At 47.6% G+C, this 24,353-nt stretch overlaps 1 protein-coding gene across 2 annotated transcripts in view; it reads left to right on the top strand.

Annotated features, from left to right (window-relative positions):
- LOC115118964 (E3 ubiquitin-protein ligase RNF13-like) overlaps positions 1 to 24,353 on the top strand; it is a 90,950-nt gene that overhangs the window by 26,943 nt on the left and 39,654 nt on the right. For both annotated transcript variants that reach the window (XM_065009532.1, XM_065009533.1), the window contains exon 4: positions 5,291 to 5,416. In XM_065009532.1, coding sequence (XP_064865604.1) covers positions 5,291 to 5,416 — 126 coding nt within the window. The remainder of the gene's footprint in view (positions 1 to 5,290; positions 5,417 to 24,353) is intronic.

The following is a 24,353-nucleotide window of genomic DNA, read 5'->3' as shown; positions in this document are numbered from 1 at the left end:
GAATTTATTTGCAAATTATGGTGGAAAATAAGTAGGCCCTGGTCAAAAGTAGGGCACTATATAGGGAATAGGGTGCCATTTGGGACGTAGACCCAATTCAGAAAATAGCACTTTATTGTTCTGTATCAAATGTAACATTTTTTGGGCTGTAAAAATGTTCCACTTGATTCCTTATTTCATGTGACAGATCAACATTAAAATGGAGAAGTTGATATGTTTCTGGGTGCCGATATTGGTTGATTTCCTAGATAAAATGTTTGGCTCGGCTGGTTTAGTTCCCATTTTTTTTGTGCCGTCTACAAATACCCTTCCATGTTAGATCCTTGTCATGTCATCTGCTTAGTGTGTATGTGCTTAGTAGTTTCATTATAACATATGAGATTGAGGGGTTTAGCCATTTTTCAATACACAGTTGAATTCGTTGAGCGGCTCCTCTTTGTGTGCAGTGCATCTATGAAACCTTCTCTACTAATCTGAGTTTTAGATTCATTCATTTTCATCTGCTTAAAACTGCACAAACTGGAGACTATATTTAATAATTCCTCTGTTCTTCCTCTTATCCATAAACGGGGTCTGCGTTAGTGACATTTACGGACTGGGATTAGGTATAGACCTGGGTTCAAATACTGTCTTAATCTGTGCTTGATTGAGTTTGTTCCATTTAAACCACATGATCAAATAGTTTCAACATTGTAATATTCATAATCTGTCAGGCCAAAGAAAACACTCCCAAGTATTTTTCAAATAGTATTTGAATCAGTCTGATTTTAGGTTTCACGACCACTAGGCAATCCCGCGGTGCAGGAGGAGGAAGATGACTGTATTGTCTGTGAATTCAAAACCTGAAACGAACAATCTGTTGTTAAACTTTAAAAAAAATAACGTTTAAAAAAATGTCAGTTGTTTTATTGTATTTTCCCTCAAGTATACTGTGCTCTGTATAGAGGTGTGTTTAGGCATTTCCTTGTGAGTGTTTTTGTGGGTCCATTGCCAACAGGGGGAGCTATTGTAGCTTGTTCTGAGCCAGGTGAAAATGTGAGGCAGTGATGTCATAGCAGGCTTTGTATCCATGGAGATTTACAGTCTGTGTTCCTTTTTGAAACAGGATTCAATATAAAGTAGACCGTGTATCGGCTTCCATTGCCAGTTCTTCACTACCTCTTTGTATCAAATCAAGAATGGAACGAGCTTTTGGAGTGACTGACTACATCAAAGGAAACACTTGAGTAAAGGAGGGATACAAAGCATATCGAAAGGAAGTTGCTTCCACACCTGTATGGTTCCTGAGTTAATTAAGCAATTAACAATCCCCTCATACTTACATGTATGAAAAAATGCCCAGTTGCCCATTTATTTTGGCTAGATTAAAAGATCTTTGACTTTGAAGGAGGAGTCTCAGAGAACCGAAGGAGGTTTTAAAGGGCGTGCCAGATCACCGGATCTCAACCCAATTGAACACTAATGGGATATTCTGGAGAGGCACCTGAGACAGCGTTTTCCACCAACATCAACAAAAACACCAAATGGTGGAATTTATTGTGGAAGAATGATGTCGCATCCCTACAATAGAGTTCCAGACACTCTATGAGTTCTTCAATAGAGTCCCAGACACTCTATGAGTTCTTCAATAGAGTTCCAGACACTCTATGAGTTCTTCAATAGAGTTCCAGACACTCTATGAGTTCTTCAATAGAGTTCCAGACACTCTATGAGTTCTTCAATAGAGTTCCCAGACACTCTATGAGTTCTTCAATAGAGTTCCCAGACACTCTATGAGTTCTTCAATAGAGTTCCAGACACTCTATGAGTTCTTCAATAGAGTTCCAGACACTCTATGGGTTCTTCAATAGAGTTCCCAGACACTCTATGAGTTCTTCAATAGAGTTCCAGACACTCTATGGGTTCTTCAATAGAGTTCCAGACACTCTATGGGTTCTTCAATAGAGTTCCAGACACTTGTAGAATCTATGCCAAGGTGCATTGAAGCTGTTCTGGTTGGCTGGTGGTGACCCAACGCCCCTATAAAGACACTATGTTGGTGTTACCTTTTCATTTGGACACTTACCTGTACATATGAGTTGCTGTCCATCCTCTGGGGAAGTTGAAGGTATGTTTTTATACGTTTGACTCTTTCATTGATCATCCTTTTCTATTTGGAGAGATTGACCTCAATGTGGCAGCTTGTAAGAGCTGTGTCGCTGAAAACACACACACACACACACACAGTCTTAGCAGTGTAAGGTACACACACACACACACACACAGTCTTAGCAGTGTAAGGTACACACACAGAGAAAAGTACTGGCAATGCAGGAAGTCTGGGTCTGTTTTGAAGTTCTAGGCACTGGCATGACCCCTGTGACTGAACTCAAGCTCCTCCACTAATACGTTCACCGCTGGCTGTAGCTGGTGCTGAGTCAAGGCCCCACCCCCACCCAATCCCACAGCAATTTACAGCTCAGCTGCGTCCCAGATCGCACCCTAATGCCGACATGGTGTACTACTTCTGACCGGGCCTTATAGGCCTCTGTGTATATGGGGAATAGGGTGGGTGCCATTTTATATCCCAAGTGGCGCAGCGGTCTAAGACCCTGCATTTCAGTACTACAGACCCCGGTTCCATTCCAGGCTGTATCACAGCAGTCTAAGACACTGCATCTCAGTACTACAGACCCTGGTTCCATTCCAGGCTGTATCACAGCGGTCTAAGACACTGCATCTCAGTACTACAGACCCTGGTTCCATTCCAGGCTGTATCACAGCGGTCTAAGACACTGCATCTCAGTACTACAGACCCTGGTTCTATTCCAGGCTGTATCACAGCGGTCTAAGACACTGCATCTCAGTACTACAGACCCTGGTTCCATTCCAGGCTGTATCACAGCAGTCTAAGGCACTGCATCTCAGTGCTGGAGGCGTCACTACAGACCCCGGTTCCGTTCCAGGCTGTATCAGAACCGGCCGTGATTGGGAGTCCCAAAGCGTGGCGCACAATTGTCCCAGCGTCGTCCAGGTTTGGCTGGTGTAAGTCGTCATTGTAAATAAGAATTTTGTTCTTAACTGACTTGCCTAGATAAATAAATAACCATTTGGGACACAACCCTCTCTCTCAGCCTGTCACCCCGGGCAACCATCTGCACTCACACCTGATAGGATGTGCAGTTACACTGTATTTAAGAAGTGCTATGCAGGACTCTTTCTGCCGTTTCCTGGTTGCTAAAATTCTAATGGTTCATCTAATTTCAGTTTGTGACAAAACAAGCTAGTATGTAGTGTTGAGAGTCATTGTACCATCCACAACGCTGAGAAAGATCATTTACATACAAAAGCCGAAAGTAAAATACTCGACTAAACTTAAGAACGGGAAGCATAGAAATAGCGCACATAGAACAGATCTGTCTTTTCAATGAGAATTACAGATCTATAACACATTTCTATGTTACATTTTGCAGCCTTTAATAGTGCAAGGAAATGTGATAGACATTATCAAATCAATAAATCTGGTTAAATGTGAAGCCAGCTGGCGTGAGGTTACCGTGAAGCCGGCCGGCGTGAGGTTACCGTGAAGCCGGCCTGCGTGAGGTTACCGTGAAGCCGGCCTGCGTGAGGTTACCGTGAAGCCGGCCTGCGTGAGGTTACCGTGAAGCCGGCCTGCGTGAGGTTACCGTGAAGCCGGCCTGCGTGAGGTTACCGTGAAGCCGGCCTGCGTGAGGTTACCGTGAAGCCAGTGGGACAAAACACTGGAGAGCAGCAGTTTGTTCAAGATGGGCATTACAGAATATTCAGATAGAAATAGAATGTGCAGAACAGATATGATTATCTGTCTTGTAGAAGAGAATTGTGTCATTCGGCTCTATTCATTACATTTCTGTCTGCAATGTAATGAACGTTTCACTCACTGAAGAAACACCTCTCCCTGAATGGAAACACTTGAACAGTACCTCAGTGTAATTGGACAGCATCAGGCCCTGAAATTAGGCCTGCCTCTCTGGCTGTGTTCTGACAGGCTGAGTCATGCCCGAGGCGGATCCGAGACTCCAAAGCTGCAGGACCTGCTGGGTGCCATCAGCACAGTGCTCTGTGGATCACACCTTGTGGAGTCTGACTCACTGGGTCTATAGATGTTACCATTTTGGCCAATGTTGGCACCGATATTCCCTTGAAAATAGCATTATAACCCAAGGACTGCCAATATGGCTACCCATCTCAAACCAAGTTTACCAGCCAAACTCACTTTCACTCTTTTTCTCTCCCTCCCCCTCGCTTGTTCTCTCTACCCCCCTCTCTCTCCCTCCCCCTCTCTCGTTCTCTTTACCCCCTCTCTCTCCCTTCCCTCTCTCGTTCTCTCTACCCCCTCTCTCTCCCTCCCCCTCTCTCGTTCTCGCTACCCCTCCTCTCTCCCTCCTCCCTCTCCCGTTCTCTCTACCCCCTCTCTCTCCCTCCCCCTCTCTCGTTCTCTTTACCCCCTCTCTCTCCCTTCCCTCTCTCGTTCTCTCTACCCCTCTCTCTCCCTCCCCCTCTCTCGTTCTCGCTACCCCTCCCTCTCCCTCCCCGTCCTCCCTCTCCCTTTCTCTCTCTACCCCTCCTCTTTCTCTCGTTCTCTCTACCCTCCTCTCTCTCCCTTCCCCCTCTCTCGTTCTCTCTACCCCTCCTCTCTCTCCCTTCCCCCTCTCTCGTTCTCTCTACCCCTCCTCTCTCTCCCTTCCCCCTCTCTCGTTCTCTCTACCCCTCCTCTCTCTCCCTTCCCCCTCTCTCGTTCTCTCTACCCCTCCTCTCTCTCCCTTCCCCCTCTCTCGTTCTCTCTACCCCTCCTCTCTCTCCCCCTTCCCCCTCTCTCGTTCTCTCTACCCCCTCTCTCTCCCTCCCCCTCTGGTGCTCTCCCTCCCTCCCCCTCTCTCACTCACTCACTCCGCCTTAATTCAAACCAAATGTAGGACCCATATTGACTGTTACATTTTTTTTATTTTATTCAAATGTTATTTGTCATTTCTGTTGTCTTAGTTCAGTACGTGGCTCATCATTTCTCTCTAGTCTAATTGATCTAATTTTAGATGTTTGATCTTCCAGTGAATATTTATTTAGATTCCAGGGAATATTTATTTCCAGCGAATGTTTCTGTTGAGAGCAAAGATTAAAATGGACACCACCGCAATTTTCTGTTTTTGGTATTGGAACGTAAAGTTACTTAGTCGACAGAATCCACCACACACACGCTGTTTGTTGACTGTTTGGTCGTGTTGACCATGTTCCTAACTGATGCTCTAACTGTACTGTGATGTCACACCCACAGGGCTTTCTGATTGGTGCACGGCCCGAAAATGCCTGCGAGCCCATCGACCCGCCCCCTATCCGGGACAACCTCACTGGCGCCTTCATCGTGCTCATCAAGCGCTTCGACTGTAACTTTGACATCAAGGTAGGGTGCATCGCACTCACAAAAACCTCCCCATATGATACTGATTTCCCCTAAGTTGCCCCTAGCCACTTATCCAAGATGGAGATATTTTAGCCTCCCCCACTGGGATAATTTGATCCTAGATTTATGTTTTAATTCTACATCAAGGCCCCCTTATGGTCTACGATGAAGTTACCACTTAGCACTGATCCAGAGTCAGTTTCCTCTTTTCCCTCCTGATGGGATTGGGAAAGCTGATCCTAAGGCACAACTTCTACCTCGAGCCCATCTTACATGCAGCACAGTACACAGGAAATGGCTTTTGCCCAGTCAGGACTTCCTGTTCTGGCACTGAACCCATCCCTCCCTCCCTCCACTCTTCCCCTGCTTCTCTCGTGTTCCATTAACTTGGTGCCCTATAACTGCGACCTGGTCAAGATAAAGCAAAGCAGTGCAACAAAAACAACACAGAGTTACACATAAACAAATGTACAGTCAATAACACAATAGAAAAATCTATGTACAGTGCGTGCAAATGTAGGGAGGTAGGCATTAAATAGGTCATAGTGGCAAAATAATTACAATTTAGTATTAATACTGGAGTGATAGATGTGCAGATGATGATGTGCAAGTAGAGATACTGGGGTGCAAGAGGGTAAGTAATAATATGGGGATAAGGTAGCTGGATGGGCTATTTACAGATGGGCTATGTACAGGTACAGTGATCTGTAAGCTGCTCAGACAGCTGATGCTTGAAGTTAGAGAGGGAGATATAAGACTCCACCTTCAGTGATTTTTGCAATTCGTTCCAGTCACTAGTAGCAGAGAACTGGAAGGAAAGGCGGCCAAAGGAAGTGTTGGCTTTGGGGATGCCCAGTGAAATATACCTGCTGGAGTATGTGCTACTGTTGGGTGTTGCTATGGTGACCAGTGAGCTGAGATAAGGCGGGGCGTTACCTAGCAAAGACTTACAGATGACCTGGAGCCAGTGGGTTTGGCAACGAATATGTAGCGAGGGCCAGCCAACGAGAGCATACAGGTTGCAGTGGTGGGTAGTATATGGGGCTTTGGTGACTAAACGGATGGCACTGTGATAGACTACATCCAGTTTTCTGAGTGGTGTTGAAGGCTATTTTGTAAATGACATCGCTGAAGTCAAGGATTGGTAGGATGGTCCGTTTGGCAGCTTGAGGGAAGTATGCTTTGTTGTGAAGTAGGAAGCCGATTCTAGTTTTAATTTTGGATTGGAGATGTTTAATGTGAGTCTGGAAGGAGAGTTTATACAGTCTAACCAGACACCTAGGTATTTGTAGTTGTCCACATATTCTAATTCAGAACCGTCCAGAGCAGTGATGCTGGATGGGCGGGAGTGTGTGGGAAGCAATCCGTTGAAGAGCATGCACTTAGTTTTACTAGCATTTAAAAGCAGTTGGAGACCACGGAAGGAGTGTTGTATGGCGTCGATGCTCGTTTGAAGGTTTGTTAGCACAGTGTCCAAAGAAGGGCCAGATGTATTCAGAATGGTGTCGTCTGTGTAGAGGTGGATCAAAGAATCATCAGCAGCAAGAGCGACCTCAATGATGTATACAGAGAAAAGAGTCGGCCCAAGAATTGAACCCTGTGGCACCCCCATATAGACTGCCAGAGGTCCGGGCAACAGGCCCTCCGATTTGACACACTGAACTCTGTCTGAGAAGTAGTTGGTGAACCAGACGAGGCAGTCATTTGAGTAACCAAGGCTATTGAGTCTGCCGATAAGAATGTGGGGAGTGACAGAGTTGAAAGCCGGTCGATGAAGACGGCTGCACAGTACTGTCTTTTTTCGATGGCGGTTATGATATCGTTTAGGACCTTGGGCGTGGCTAAGGTGCACCCATGAACAGCTTAGAAACCAGATTGCATAGCGGAGAAGGTACGGTGGGATTCGAAATGGTCGGTGATCTGTTTGTTAACTTGGCTTTTTAAAGATTTTAGAAAGGCAGGGTGGATATAGGTCTAAAACAATTTGGGTCTAGAGTGTCTCCCCCTTTGAAGAGGGGGATCTCAGACGATACGAAAGAGGTTGAATAGGCTAATAATAGGGGTTGCAACAATTTCAGCGGATAATTTTAGAAAGAGAGGGTCAAGATTGTCTATCTCAGCTGATTTGTAGAGATCCAGATTTTGCAGCTCTTTCAGAACATCAGCTGTCTGGATTTGGGTGAAGGAGACGCGGGGGGGGGGGGGGGTGCTTGGGAAAGTTGCTGCAGGGGTTGCTGAGATGTTGGCCGGGGTAGGGGTAGCCAGGTGGAAAGCATGGCCAGCCGTAGAAAAATGCTTATTGAAATGATCGATTATTGTAGATTTATCAGTGGTGACAGAGTTTCCTAGCCTCAGTGCAGTGGGCAGCTGGGAGGAGGTGCTCTTATTCTCCATGGACTTTGCAGTGTCCCAAAACCTTTTGGAATTAGTGCTACAGGATGCAAATTTCTGTTTGAAAAAGCTATATTGGTTCCTGACTTCCCTGAAAATTTGCATATCACGGGGGCTATTCGATGCTAATGCAGAACGCCACAGGATGTTTTTGTGCTAGTCAAGGGCAGTCAAGTCTGAGGTGAACCAAAGGCTATATCTGTTTTAGGGAGCATTTGACAGTGATGAGGGGTGGTCGTTAGACCAATGACCCAGTACGCTCGCAGGCAATGAGGCAGTGATCTCTGAGATCCTGGTTGAAGACAGCAGAGGTGTACTTAGAGGGCAAGTTGGTCAGGATGATATCTAAGAGGGTGCCCATGGTTACGGATTTAGGGTTGTACCTGGTAGGTTCCTTGATAATTTGTGTGAGGTTGAGGGCATCTAGCTTGGATTGTAGGATGACCAGGGTGTTAAGCATGTCCCAGTTTAGGTCACCTAACAGTAGAAACTCTGAAGATAGATGGGGGTGATCAAGTCACATATGGTGTCCAGGGCAGAGCTGGGGTCTGAAGGGGGTCTATAACAAGTGGCAACTGTGAGATACTTATTTCTGGAAAGGTGGATTTTTAGAAGTTGAAGCTCGAATTGTTTGGGCACAGACTTGGACAGTAATACAGAACTCTGCAGGCTAACTCCACCCCCTTAGGCAGTTCTATCTTGTCGGAAAATGTTATAGTTAGGGGTGGAAATTTCAGGATATTTTGTGGCCTTCCTATGCCAGGATTCAGACACGGTTGGGACATCAAGGTTGGTGGATTGTGCTAAAGCAGTGACTAAAACAAACTTAGAGAGGAGGCTTCTGATGTTAACATGCATGAAACCAAGGCTTTTACAGTTACAGAAGTCAACAAATGAGAGTGCCTGGGGAATGGGAGTGGAGCTGGGGGCTGCAGCGCCTGGGTTAACCTTTACATCACCAGAGGAACGGAGGAGGAGTGGGATAAGGGTACGGCTAAAGGCTATAAGAACTGGTCGTCTAGTGCGTTGAGAACAGAGAATAAAAGGAGCAGATTTCTGGGCGTGGTAGAATTGATTCAGGACATAATGCACAGACAAGGGTATGGTAGGATGTGAGTACAGTGGAGGTAAACCTAGGCATTGACTGACGATGAGAGAGGTTGCATCTCTGGATGCACTATTTAAGCCAGGTGAGGTCACCGCATGTGTGGGGGGACAAAAGGTCTAGCTAAGTCATGTTGAGGAGGGCTGGAGGCTCTGCAGTGAAATAAGACAATAAGAACTCACCAGGGGTAGCCTAGTGGTTAGAGCGTTGGACTAGTAACCGGAAGGTTGTGAGTTCAAACCCCCGAGCTGACAAGGTACAAATCTGTCGTTCTGCCCCTGAACAGGCAGTTAACCCACTGTTCCCAGGCCGTCATTGAAAATAAGAATGTGTTCTTAACTGACTTGCCTGGTTAAATAAAGGTAAAAAAAAAAATAAAAAAAAATAATAATAATAATATTGACATTAGAGAGAAGCTTAAAGCAATCACAGGTGTTGATCGGGAGCGCTAAGACAACAACGGGTAAATGGTGATGAATGGGCAGAGCGGGTCAGTTAGGTACATACAGGACCTGAGTTCAACGCTGGGGCCGACAGATAAACAAAATGAGGTCCTGTGTTAGTGAACAGTCCAGCAGGCAACAGCTGTGTAGGCGAGTGATCAGAGGTTCCAATGAGCAGCAATAGGTGAGTCAGGGAACCGTTCGGTAGTCACTACTACGCTAGGCGAGCGGGAGAGAGTAGTAGACAAGGCATATTGACATTTCGGGAGAGGCATGTGTAGCCGAGTGATCATAGGATCCAGTGATTAGCTAGGTGAGCTGGAGACACTGCGATTCAGACAGCTAGCTGGCCGGGGCTAGCAGATGGAAAAGACACATTTACCATGAGCCAATGTCTCAACGCAATCGAGCTCCAACCAAAAAGAGACAGAGACTTGGTTATTTCAGGACAGTTTAGACATACTAAACTGAGTTAAAACCCTTTTTTAATGAAAATCCACAAAGACTTTAGTGTAGCAGCATAGTAGGCCTAATTTTCTTCTCCGCAACAAAGGAGACGTTTTTTTAAATGTTTGCACGGCGCTCTGAACCGTTGAGAGAGGGGTGTGTGAGAAGAAAAGGAGGTAATAGGGAGGGTGGGGGAGGCGATATGTGAGGAAAGAGCGAGGGGCGGAATGAAAAGCTCTGATTTTGATCATTTGAGCTGTTAGCATCATAGACTGTCTGCCTCTCAGATGAAAACATATGATACATGCTTCAAATGAACAGTGCTGAGGATGAAGGTGAAACACAGTCGTGCACAAGGAAACACAGTTCCTCACAACAGAGGGAGAGAACACAGTTTTATTGTGTCTGTGACATCAGAGCAGGAGTAAAGAGAGGATGAGAGGAGACAGAATCACTCAGAGATAGTAGGAAGTGAGAGGAGACAGAATCACACAGATGGTAGGAAGTGAGAGGAGACAGAATCACACAGAGATGGTAGGAAGTGAGAGGAGACAGAATCACACAGATGGTAGGAAGTGAGAGGAGACAGAATCACACAGAGATGGTAGGAAGTGAGAGGAGACAGAATCACACACAGATGGTAGGAAGTGAGAGGAGACGGAATCACACACAGATGGTAGGAAGTGAGAGGAGACGGAATCACACACAGATGGTAGGAAGTGAGAGGAGACGGAATCACACACAGATGGTAGGAAGTGAGAGGAGACAGAATCACACACAGATGGTAGGAAATGAGAGGAGGATTCCAGTACTCCTTTTAGTCATACAGGGCTAACGGATAGCCAGGGAGGTGTTTGGAGACCCACTGGGCCAGTGCACCATCCACATCAGTGGTCTGCTATTTTCAATGTAGGATATATAATTAATGTTAGTTCACTATGTAGATTATTTAGCGTCTGTGTGCTGCACACACAGCCTAGTTGGAGAGGAATCATCTGTCGAGCAGCTCTCAGCTGGTTGTCGCACGGATCAGCTCACAGAAGAGCGACATCGGTAGGTTAGGTTGTTAGATCTACCAGTAACTGTTACCTAAGGCAACAATGTGTATACAAACCAGTTATTACAAATGTTTGTTTGGTTCAAAGTCTTGGTTGAATGAATATACTCCCCCCCCCCAAAAAAAAAAAATCTCCCCAATTTAAAATGATGACTGCAAAGTAGGCCTACCAGGCAGAATGATACGATGATGAGTTGTATTTATTTTCTATCGAACTCTGCCTTCACATGTAGGCTACACTGTAGACCTACGCTGACAGTACAGAAACACTGCAGTCAAACAACGGTTTCTTGCTAGCTGCACAATTGTATTTCAAGGGCAACCCCTTGAGTAGAAACTAATGGGGAAAAACCACAGGGTAGTGGATGATGTGTGTATCATTTCAATATCAGGTGATTTTATCTTTCATTAAATCAGACTGACCAAACTAACCTACTCTTCATACACAAATAATTACATTTTAACTTTGCAATATCATATTTACTGTTTTATTTTTTATTTTTCTATTGGGGTGTTATTGTTAGGTGATTTTGACCAATCAGCAGGCTTCAGTTGTAGGGCCCTATAAAATCAGCCTGCTGATTGGTCAAAATCACAATAACACCCTTATTTTTTCCCCCAACAAAGATTATTATTATGATTTTTTTTTAAACTAAATATGATATTGCAAAGTTAAAATGTAATTATTTGTGTATGAAGAGTAGGTTAGTTTGGTCAGTCTGATTCAATGAAAGATAAAATCACCTGATATTGAAATGATACACACATCACCCACTACCCTGTGAGATATTGGCCCAGGCCAATAGCGTTGGGCCAAATGCCATTGACAAATTGACCTGAATGTTTTAGAACAGGAGCCTCCTGGGGTAGATTCGTTTTGGAGGGCTCACAGCTAAAGGAGAAGTGGGAATGAAGAGGGAGGGGTGCAAGGTTAGCACTTCCTGCATGCTGGGCCTCTGAAATGAGGGGAGATGAAGGGGCGGGGGCTGGTTGGTGACCCATTTGACCCCAGCCGTGGGGGAAGGAAACCCGACACTACACTACACCGCCCCACTTTCTCTCCACCCCTCCCCCCTTCCATGTCCGCCTGTGTGAAAAGAGGCCCTCCTCCTCCTCCCCCCCCTTACCAAGCTTCGCCTGGGACAGAAAGCGGAAAGCCGGTGAATCAACCCTTTTCCTGCCCCTCTCGCCACGAAACGCACTCTTAATATAGAGGGACAAAATGGCCGTGTTGTGTAACGCACATGCTCTGTCATACAGTGTGAAGGCAAGGCGTCAAAATGCTTCAGTTCGGCTGGCGCCTATCTGAACTCGGCTAGACGAACCAAATGAGTGTGCTCGCATACTCCCTTACGAGACATTTGCTTGAGAAAAAAGCGGCAATAGTACTGTTTGTTCATTTTGAGACGCCGCAGCCAGTATACACTTCCTCAAAAGTCAGAATTAATAAAAGATAACTCAAGAAATCTGTTATTAATTTAGATCCCCCCCCCCCCCGAAGAGATCTTAGTTGCGATTTTACATCTAAGACGTTAGGTGTAGTATTTCTTATTTAAAAAATGTGAAAGTGAGTGGTCCCTCTTTGAATTAATCCCTACTGTTGACCAATCACAGACGAAGGGGCGTAGACTCTGGCTTAAAACTTTGGCTTGCCTCCGGAACAAAATGCCCGAACAACCCCCCCCCCCCCCAAAAAAAAACTTGCCAACGAACCAAAAAAACGTACTTTTACATTACCAAAGCAAATGGAAACGACAAACTTATATTTTGTTTTTGCCATAAACATATAAAAGTGACGAGTTCTGTTTATAATTCCTGATTTACAGTACGGTCTTGTAGTTCTTGACCTCAGCATTCAGCACCTGGTGTTCCCAGGTCAACTCCCATCCAAGCACTAACCAGCCCGACCCTGCTTCGGTTCTGTCACTGACCTTATGACTATTACTGCTTTCACTTAGGATTTATGGTATTTTGTCTGTAAAACAAATTGGGTAATGTTTATATGACAAACGGGCCCATTTTGACCACATTCTTGTGATGTGGGTGGGCATCTATTGTAATAAATCCATTGAAAGGAAAGGGAAATACCTAGTCGGTTGTACAACTGAACATCATTCAACTGAAAAGTGTCTTCTGCATTTAACCCAACCCCTTCTGAATCAGAGAGGTGCGGAGGGCTGCCTTAATCGATATCCGCGTCTTCGGCGCGCGGGGAACAGGGGGTTAACTGCCTTGCTCAGGGGAACAGTGGGTTAACTGCCTTGCTCAGGGGAACAGTGGGTTAACTGCCTTGCTCAGGGGAACAGTGGGTTAACTGCCTTGCTCAGGGGAACAGTGGGTTAACTGCCTTGCTCAGGGGAACAGTGGGTTAACTGCCTTGCTCAGGGGAACAGTGGGTTAACTGCCTTGCTCAGGGAACAGTGGGTTAACTGCCTTGCTCAGGGAACAGTGGGTTAACTGCCTTGCTGGGTTAGGGCTCAGGGGAACAGTGGGTTAACTGCCTTGCTCAGGGAACAGTGGGTTAACTGCCTTGCTCAGGGGAACAGTGGGTTAACTGCCTTGCTCAGGGAACAGGGGTTAACTGCCTTGCTCAGGGGAACAGGGGTTAACTGCCTTGCTCAGGGAACAGTGGGTTAACTGCCTTGCTCAGGGAACAGTGGGTTAACTGCCTTGCTCAGGGAACAGTGGGTTAACTGCCTTGCTCAGGGGAACAGTGGGTTAACTGCCTTGCTCAGGGGAACAGTGGGTTAACTGCCTTGCTCAGGGGAACAGTGGGTTAACTGCCTTGCTCAGGGGAACAGTGGGTTAACTGCCTTGCTCAGGGGAACAGTGGGTTAACTGCCTTGCTCAGGGGAACAGTGGGTTAACTGCCTTGCTCAGGGGCAGAACGTCAGATTTTTATCTTGTCAATATACACCATAGAAAATAATCCATAATTGATTAGTTTAGGCAGGTCCTAAGAAACATTGTCAGACTAATGGAATGGCATTTTTTTGTTTGTCACATCCAAATGAATGAAATCGATAGTTCATTTATTTTGTTAATTTATTTTGTTAATTAAACAGACAAGACCTACACCTACCCCAGACAAGACAGACCTAGACACACCTACCCCAGACAAGACAGACCTAGACACACCTACCCCAGACAAGACAGACCTAGACACACCTACCCCAGACAAGACAGACCTAGACACACCTACCCCAGACAAGACAGACCGAGACCTACCTACCCCAGACAAGACAGACCTAGACACACCTACCCCAGACAAGACAGACCTAGACACACCTACCCCAGACAAGACAGACCTAGACACACCTACCCCAGACAAGACAGACCTAGACACACCTACCCCAGACAAGACAGACCTAGACACACCTACCCCAGACAAGACAGACCTAGACACACCTACCCCAGACAAGACAGACCTAGACACACCTACCCCAGACAAGACAGACCTAGACACACCTACCCCAGACAAGACAGACCTAGACACACCTACCCCAGACAAGACAGACCTAGACACACCTACCCCAGACAAGACAGACCTAGACACACCTACCCCAGACAAGACAGACCTAGACACACCCTACCCCAGACAAGACAGACCTAGACACACCTACCCCAGACAAGATAGACAAGACAGACCTAGACACACCTACCCCAGACAAGACAGACCTAGACACACCTACCCCAGACAGACAAGACAGACCTAGACACACCTATCCCAGACAAGACAGACCTAGACACACCTACCCCAGACTAGACACACCTACCCCAGACAAGACAGACCTAGACACACCTACCCCAGACAAGATAGACAAGACAGACCTAGACACACCTACCCCAGACAAGACAGACCTAGACACACCTACCCCAGACAAGACAGACCTAGACACACCTATCCCAGACAAGACAGACCTAGACACACCTACCCCAGACTAGACACACCTACCCCAGAGAAGACAGACCTAGACACACCTACCCCAGACAAGACAGACCTAGACACACCTACCCCAGACTAGACAGACCTAGACACACCTACCCCAGACAAGACAGACCTAGACACACCTACCCCAGACAAGACAGACCTAGACACACCTACCCCAGACAAGACAGACCTAGACACACCTACCCCAGACAAGACAGACCTAGACACACCTACCCCAGACAAGACAGACCTAGACACACCTACCCCAGACAAGACAGACCTAGACACACCTACCCCAGACAAGACAGACCTAGACACACCTACCCCAGACAAGACAGACCTAGACACACCTACCCCAGACAAGACAGACCTAGACACACCTACCCCAGACAAGACAGACCTAGACACACCTACCCCAGACGAGACAGACCTAGACACACCTACCCCAGACAAGACAGACCTAGACACACCTACCCCAGACAAGACAGAGCTAGACACACCTACCCCAGACAGACCTAGACACACCTACCCCAGACAGACCTAGACACACCTACCCCAGACAAGACAGACCTAGACACACCTACCCCAGACAAGACAGACCTAGACACACCTACCCCAGACAAGACAGAGCTAGACACACCTACCCCAGACTAGACACACCTACCCCAGACAAGACAGACCTAGACACACCTACCCCAGACAAGACAGACCTAGACACACCTACCCCAGACAAGACAGACCTAGACACACCTACCCCAGACAAGACAGACCTAGACACACCTACCCCAGACAAGACAGACCTAGACACACTTACCCCAGACAAGACACACCTAGACACACCTACCCCAGACAAGACACACCTAGACACACCTACCCCAGACAAGACACACCTAGACACACCTACCCCAGACAAGACACACCTAGACACACCTACCCCAGACAAGACACACCTAGACACACCTACCCCAGACAAGACACACCTAGACACACCTACCCCAGACAAGACAGACCTAGACACACCTACCCCAGACAAGATAGACAAGACAGACCTAGACACACCTACCCCAGACAAGACAGACCTAGACACACCTACCCCAGACAAGACAGACCTAGACACACCTACCCCAGACTAGACACACCTACCCCAGACAAGACAGAGCTAGACACACCTACCCCAGACAAGACAGAGCTAGACACACCTACCCCAGACTAGACACACCTACCCCAGACAAGACAGACCTAGACACACCTACCCCAGACAGACCTAGACACACCTACCCCAGACTAGACACACCTACCCCAGACAGACCTAGACACACCTACCCCAGACAAGACAGACCTAGACACACCTACCCCAGACTAGACACACCTACCCCAGACAGACCTAGACACACCTACCCCAGACAAGACAGACCTAGACACACCTACCCCAGACTAGACACACCTACCCCAGACAGACCTAGACACACCTACCCCGATCACAGTCAACACACAGAATAAACAGACTGAAATACAAGCATTTTTCCCACACGTCTTTTACATTATGGCAACATGTAGAACCGCTGTCATATAAAAACATCTGTATTTTGAAACGGAAGCCGAGACAAACCCATGCTTTTTTTTATCCACGTTTCATCCCTTTCCTACCCTCACTCCCCCTTTATTAGGGGAGCAGGCGTAAAACGGACTTATATTGTGAAGGTTTCTTCATCATGATACTGATTTAGAAAACAACAGCAATCTTATATTTTCAGAAGCATTGCGAGTCTCATGTTCATATTTCACAACAGCCGCAGGATTTTGGAGTTGCCTTCGAGCAAAAATAATAGACCTAGACCCTTATCTGTGATCGATGAGCAAACAAATATATATCAGTAGAACCACCTCCACTTATTACCCAAATGTACAGACTGAGATTCAGTGAAACGAAATCCCATGGATTTATTAAGACACACGTGTTCAGAGTAGTAAACAGAGGTTATTAAGCAGCTACGACTGAAAATAATCCACTTGTTAATTAAACTACATTTTTACATTTGATTTATTGACCCTTTTATTTAACTAGGCAAGCCAGTTAAGAACAAATTATTATTTAAAATGACGGCCTAGACCGAGTCAAACCCGGATGACACTGGGCCAAACCCGGCCTAGACCGAGCCAAACCCGGATGACACTGGGCCAAACCCGGCCTAGACCGAGCCAAACCCGGATGACACTGGGCCAAACCCGGCCTAGACCGAGCCAAACCCGGATGACACTGGGCCAAACCCGGCCTAGACCGAGCCAAACCCGGATAACACTGGGCCAATTGTGCGCCGCCCTATGGGACATCCAATCACGGCTGGTTGTGATACAGCCTGGATTCAATCAGAACCTGAATGTAACTGCACATCGGGCGTTAAACTAGACATCGGCCAATACCGATGTTGGCATTTTTTAGCTAATGTCATCCGATTCGAATATGTTCACCAATATATCCCTAATCCTATGTGTATGACTCGTCTGGGTCAGGGTGTGTATGACTCGTCTGGGTCAGGGTGTGTATGACTCGTCTGGGTCAGGGTGTGTATGACTCGTCTGGGTCAGGGTGTGTATGACTCGTCTGGGTCAGGGTGCGTATGACTCGTCTGGGTCAGGGTGCGTATGACTCGTCTGGGTCAGGGTGCGTATGACTCGTCTGGGTCAGGGTGCGTATGACTCGTCTGGGTCAGGGTGTGTATGACTCGTCTGGGTCAGGGTGTGTCCGGTGTGTATGACTCGTCTGGGTCAGGGTGTGTCCTGTGTGTATGACTCGTCTGGGTCAGGGTGTGTATGACTCGTCTGGGTCAGGGTGTGTATGACTCGTCTGGGTCAGGGTGTGTCCTATGTGTATGACTCGTCTGGGTCAGGATGTGTATGACTCGTCTGGGTCAGGAGGTGTCCTATGTGTATGACTCTTCTGGGTTTTATTTTTTTTATTTTACCTTTATTTAACCAGGCAAGTCAGTTAAGAACAAATTCTTATTTTCAATGACGGCCTAGGAACAGTGGGTTAAATGCCTGTTCAGGGGCAGAACGACAGATTTGTACCTTGTCAGCTCGGGGGTTTGAACTTGCAACCTTCCGGTTACTAGTCCAACGCTCTAACCACTAGGCTACCCTGCCGCCCCGGTGTGTATGACTCGTCTGGGTCAGGATGTGTCCTATGTGTATGACTCGTCTGGGTCAGGATGTGTATGACTCGTCTGGGTCAGGGTGTGTCCTATGTGTATGACTTGTCTGGGTCAGGGTGTGTATGACTCGTCTGGGTCAGGGTGTGTATGACTCGTCTGGGTCAGGGTGTGTATGACTCGTCTGGGTCAGGGTGCGTATGACTCGTCTGGGTCAGGGTGCGTATGACTCGTCTGGGTCAGGGTGCGTATGACTCGTCTGGGTCAGGATGTGTCCTATGTGTATGACTCGTCTGGGTCAGGGTGTGTATGACTCATCTGGGTCAGGGTGTGTATGACTCAACTGGGTCAGGGTGTGTATGACTCAACTGGGTCAGGGTGTGTATGACTCGTCTGGGTCAGGGTGCGTATGACTCATCTGGGTCAGGAGGTGTCCTATGTGTATGACTCGTCTGGGTCAGGAGGTGTCCTATGGCTATGACTCGTCTGGGTCAGGGTGTGATTGACTCGTCTGGGTCAGGATGCGTATGACTCGTCTGGGTCAGGGTGTGTATGACTCGTCTGGGTCAGGGTGTGTCCTATGTGTATGACTCGTCTGGGTCAGGGTGTGTATGACTCGTCTGGGTCAGGGTGCGTATGACTCGTCTGGGTCAGGGTGCGTATGACTCGTCTGGGTCAGGGTGCGTATGACTCATCTGGGTCAGGATGTGTCCTATGCATATGACTCGTCTGGGTCAGGGTGTGTATGTCTCATCTGGGTCAGGGTGTGTATGACTCATCTGGGTCAGGATGTGTCCTATGCGTATGACTCGTCTGGGTCAGGGTGTGTATGACTCATCTGGGTCAGGATGTGTCCTATGCATATGACTCGTCTGGGTCAGGGTGTGTATGACTCATCTGGGTCAGGATGTGTCCTATGCGTATGACTCGTCTGGGTCAGGGTGTGTATGACTCATCTGGGTCAGGATGTGTCCTATGCATATGACTCGTCTGGGTCAGGGTGTGTATGACTCATCTGGGTCAGGATGTGTCCTATGCGTATGACTAATCTGGGTCAGGATGTGTCCTATGCGTATGACTCGTCTGGGTCAGGATGTGTCCTATGCGTATGACTCATCTGGGTCAGGATGTGTCCTATGCATATCACTCGTCTGGGTCAGGGTGTGTATGACTCATCTGGGTCAGGATGTGTCCTATGCGTATGACTCGTCTGGGTCAGGGTGTGTATGACTCATCTGGGTCAGGATGTGTCCTATGCGTATGACTCGTCTGGGTCAGGATGTGTATGACTCATCTGGGTCAGGATGTGTCCTATGCATATGACTCATCTGGGTCAGGATGTGTCCTATGCGTATGACTCGTCTGGGTCAGGGTGTGTATGACTCATCTGGGTCAGGATGTGTCCTATGCATATGACTCGTCTGGGTCAGGGTGTGTATGACTCATCTGGGTCAGGATGTGTCCTATGCGTATGACTCGTCTGGGTCAGGATGTGTCCTATGCATATCACTCGTCTGGGTCAGGGTGTGTATGACTCATCTGGGTCAGGATGTGTCCTATGCGTATGACTCGTCTGGGTCAGGGTGTGTATGACTCGTCTGGGTCAGGATGTGTCCTATGCGTATGACTCGTCTGGGTCAGGATGTGTCCTATGCGTATGACTCGTCTGGGTCAGGGTGTGTATGACTCGTCTGGGTCAGGATGTGTCCTATGTGTATGACTCATCTGGGTCAGGATGTGTCCTATGCGTATGACTCGTCTGGGTCAGGGTGTGTATGACTCGTCTGGGTCAGGATGTGTCCTATGCGTATGACTCGTCTGGGTCAGGGTGTGTATGACTCGTCTGGGTCAGGATGTGTCCTATGTGTATGACTCATCTGGGTCAGGATCTGTCCTATGCGTATGACTCGTCTGGGTCAGGGTGTGTATGACTCGTCTGGGTCAGGATGTGTCCTATGTGTATGACTCATCTGGGTCAGGATGTGTCCTATGCGTATGACTCGTCTGGGTCAGGGTGTGTATGACTCGTCTGGGTCAGGATGTGTATGACTCGTCTGGGTCAGGATGTGTATGACTCGTCTGGGTCAGGATGTGTATGACTCGTCTGGGTCAGGGTGTGTATGACTCGTCTGGGTCAGGATGTGTATGACTCGTCTGGGTCAGGGTGTGTATGACTCTTCTCGGTCAGGGTGTGTATGACTCGTCTGGGTCAGGATGTGTCCTATGCGTATGACTCGTCTGGGTCAGGGTGTGTATGACTCGTCTGGGTCAGGATGTGTCCTATGTGTATGACTCGTCTGGGTCAGGATGTGTCCTATGCGTATGACCCGTCTGGGTCAGGGTGTGTATGACTCGTCTGGGTCAGGGTGTGTATGACTCGTCTGGGTCAGGATGTGTCCTATGTGTATGACTCGTCTGGGTCAGGATGTGTCCTATGCATATGACTCGTCTGGGTCAGGATGTGTCCTATGCATATGACTCGTCTGGGTCAGGATGTGTCCTATGCGTATGACTCGTCTGGGTCAGGATGTGTCCTATGCATATGACTCGTCTGGGTCAGGATGTGTCCTATGCATATGACTCGTCTGGGTCAGGGTGTGTATGACTCGTCTGGGTCAGGATGTGTCCTATGCGTATGACTCGTCTGGGTCAGGATGTGTCCTATGCGTATGACTCGTCTGGGTCAGGATGTGGCTTATCTCCTGTTGTTATGTCTCTGTGCTGTTGTGGTATCAACACAGTCCGCGCTGCTCTGCTCCCCTGACCTTAATGACATGTGGCCTGGTGATCTCATCTCCAGGGAGTGGCACACACACACATACATATACACACACACACACACACACACACAGGGTTTCAGTGCTATAGTGCAGCTGTGCAGCATTATCAGTTGCAAAGCCCCTCCCTGCAGTTTCAATAGCTCTTATCTAATCAGAAGTCTGAACCTTGAAACAGCCTCACTTTGCAGCAGATTCTTTCCAAAAGCAAGAGAGAGAGAAGGGGAGGGGAGAGAGGTTGATGCAGGGAAAGGGGGGAGAACAAGAGAAGGAAAAGAGAGAAAGTGAGAGACTGAGGGAGAGAGATCAAGGAGTGTGAATCAAGCCTAGAGAGGAGAGTAGGGGGGAACTGATGTGCAGCTACTGTATAAACAGTAGAGGGGGGGAGGGAGAACGGTGAGAGCCTCAGTTGGCCAGGAGAGGAGAGGCTGACAAGTCCAGGCCAGGAGACGTTGGTTGTTGGCTGCACCACAGTGACCCTGATTCTGCAGTGCTGGCTGACAATGCAGCAACACACACATTGACGCGTCAGTGATTACTGACGCTATCAACTGTCTCTGTCATCACAGACAAGGCTACGAATCCCACTGTTTGCGAAATGGTTTCATCGTTAGTGGAATACAGTACTTAAACATTTCATATTCTTTATTTATTTCACTCTGAGAGTATTTTGATTTTACTATACAGCTTTCTCCACTTCCTGTCCTGCCCATACACTTTCAAATCATTATTAGTCATTCGCGCCGAATACAACGTGTAGACCTTACAGTGAAATGCTTACTTACGAGCCCCTAACCAACAATGCAGTTAAAAAAATAAAAAATAAACACGGATAAGAATAAGAAATAAAAGTGACAAGTAATTACTTGTCCACCTCTCTGCTCTCTATGCTTCTGCCCATAGACTATCTATCAGGCAGTCCACAGGTTTACAGTGCTGTACTAGTTAGTCATGGATCTCCAGATGGTTCCATTTAAACAGCTCTATCCATGACCAATGATCTTCCTCTTAACTCCTGCCTCCCACATTTACCCAGCTGTCCCGTACTGGACATGGTGTCACACACACACACACACACACACTACCAACACTGCAAATTCATTTGATTTATTCTTCACCATTTAAAACGGATACGAGATCACTTCTCGCTCATCTAAGTTCACCTTTCACATTGTTTGGTTCCTGGTTAGTGTTTTTTTTACCATGACATAACCACATTCATATAGGATACTGTTTTGTAGCCACATGCTAATTAAGTCATAAGAGTCTACATTTGGGAATTGAATTGCTAGTGTTCCCTCTTTTTAAATTTTTAAAAATTCCCTTTCTGACATTGACTTGTGTATGTTCATATGAGGGAGAACGTAGAGCACTGAGGCAGAACAAGCAAGGCACAGGTAATGAAATGAGCTTAATTAACAGAACTTTGTGTTTAGCACTATCTAGTAAACCATATCTCAATCAAATTGTCATTAAAGCTAGACTCAGCGACATGACGTAGGTCGTGGGGTCAATTTCCACAACTAAGAGCGTTTAAAGCGTGAGGCTCAACTTCCCCGCTGTTTTTGTCCCGTACCTACCACGCTCTTAACAGCGTGAAGTGAACCCATGCACAGATACTGTGTGTGACTGGTGGAGCGAAGTCTTTGCATATCTCGATATTTACGGTGCTGCTCGTAGCCACGCCATTTCTCTTGAGTCTACCTAAGTTCAAATGGTAACCCGACTTAGAATGTTCTACAGTCAAACTGGAAATGGGATGAAAAGCACTGAAAAAAACAAAAAAAATGATTGTGTGAATTTGTCATGTATCGTCAACAATCCTCACTTTACCTGAATGTTTGCACATGAGAGGTAGCTATGACACTGACCAGTGACCACCAATAAACATTCCTTGGTTGACCCCCAGTTGCTTTGTGAGACATACTTTCAAACACATCCTTGCTGATACTGAGCAGATGTGCAGAAGCCTGGAAGCTCACATTGCACCCCACTCTGTCACCAACGCATCAGGACGCTAGAGAGTCCAGCTCTGCCACACAGATGGTCCAGTCTAGAGGTCTGTTACGATGACCGTATTACTGGCAGTCATGAGTCACATGACCACAGTAAAATACCGTTGAGAATCTCGGTAATCTCCTCTTATGCACTCTGGACATGCGTTGGTAGTGCCCAAGTCGCTAATGACCATCAGGTCCCATTGGCCTGGTTCTCAGGGCTCTATTGTCCCTCCATCAGGTCCCATTGGCCTGGTTCTCAGGGCTCTATTGTCCCTCCATCAGGTCCCATTGGCCTGGTTCTCAGGGCTCTATTGTCCCTCCATCAGGTTCTAATGGCCTGGTTCTCAGGGCTCTATTGTCCCTCCATCAGGTTCTAATGGACTGGTACTCAGGGCTCTATTGTCCCTCCATCAGGTTCTAATGGACTGGTACTCAGGGCTCTATTGTCCCTCCATCAGGTCCTAATGGCCTGGTACTCAGGGCTCTATTGTCCCTCCATCAGGTCCTAATGGCCTGGTACTCAGGGCTCTATTGTCTCTCTATCAGGTCCCATTGGCCTGGTTCTCAGGGCTCTATTGTCCCTCCATCAGGTCCCATTGGCCTGGTACTCAGGGCTCTATTGTCCCTCCATCAGGTCCCAATGGCCTGGTTCTCAGGGCTCTATTGTCTCTCCATCAGGTCCCATTGGCCTGGTTCTCAGGGCTCTATTTTCCCTCCATCAGGTCCCATTGGCCTGGTACTCAGGGCTCTATTGTCCCTCCATTAGGTCCTAATGGCCTGGTTCTCAGGGCTCTATTGTCCCTCCATCAGGTCCCATTGGCCTGGTTCTCAGGGCTCTATTGTCCCTCCATCAGGTCCTAATGGCCTGGTTCTCAGGGCTCTATTGTCTCTCCATCAGGTCCCATTGGCCTGGTTCTCAGGGCTCTATTTTCCCTCCATCAGGTCCCATTGGCCTGGTACTCAGGGCTCTATTGTCCCTCCATTAGGTCCTAATGGCCTGGTTCTCGGCTCTATTGTCCCTCCATCAGGTCCCATTGGCCTGGTTCTCAGGGCTCTATTGTCCCTCCATCAGGTCCTAATGGCCTGGTTCTCAGGGCTCTATTGTCCCTCCATCAGGTCCCATTGGCCTGGTTCTCAGGGCTCTATTGTCCCTCCATCAGGTCCCATTGGCCTGGTACTCAGGGCTCTATTGTCCCTCCATCAGGTCCCATTGGCCTGGTACTCAGGGCTCTATTGTCCCTCCATCAGGTCCTAATGGCCTGGTTCTCAGGGCTCTATTGTCCCTCCATCAGGTCCCATTGGCCTGGTTCTCAGGGCTCTATTGTCCCTCCATCAGGTCCTAATGGCCTGGTTCTCAGGGCTCTATTGTCCCTCCATCAGGTCCCATTGGCCTGGTTCTCAGGGCTCTATTGTCCCTCCATCAGGTCCTAATGGCCTGGTTCTCAGGGCTCTATTGTCCCTCCATCAGGTCCCATTGGCCTGGTACTCAGGGCTCTATTGTCCCTCCATCAGGTCCTAATGGCCTGGTTCTCAGGGCTCTCTCAGGGCTTCAAATCCAAACACAACGAAGTGAACATCGTTTTCTACGGTATTGATTATTTAAAAGCGTTGAATTTAGAACACCCATACGCATATCA

This window comes from Oncorhynchus nerka, linkage group LG25, assembly GCF_034236695.1.
Source record: "Oncorhynchus nerka isolate Pitt River linkage group LG25, Oner_Uvic_2.0, whole genome shotgun sequence".
Taxonomy (NCBI): Eukaryota; Metazoa; Chordata; class Actinopteri; order Salmoniformes; family Salmonidae; genus Oncorhynchus; species Oncorhynchus nerka.
The sequence above is the reverse complement of the archived record's forward strand: the minus strand, read 5'-3'. Positions and strand labels throughout refer to the sequence as shown.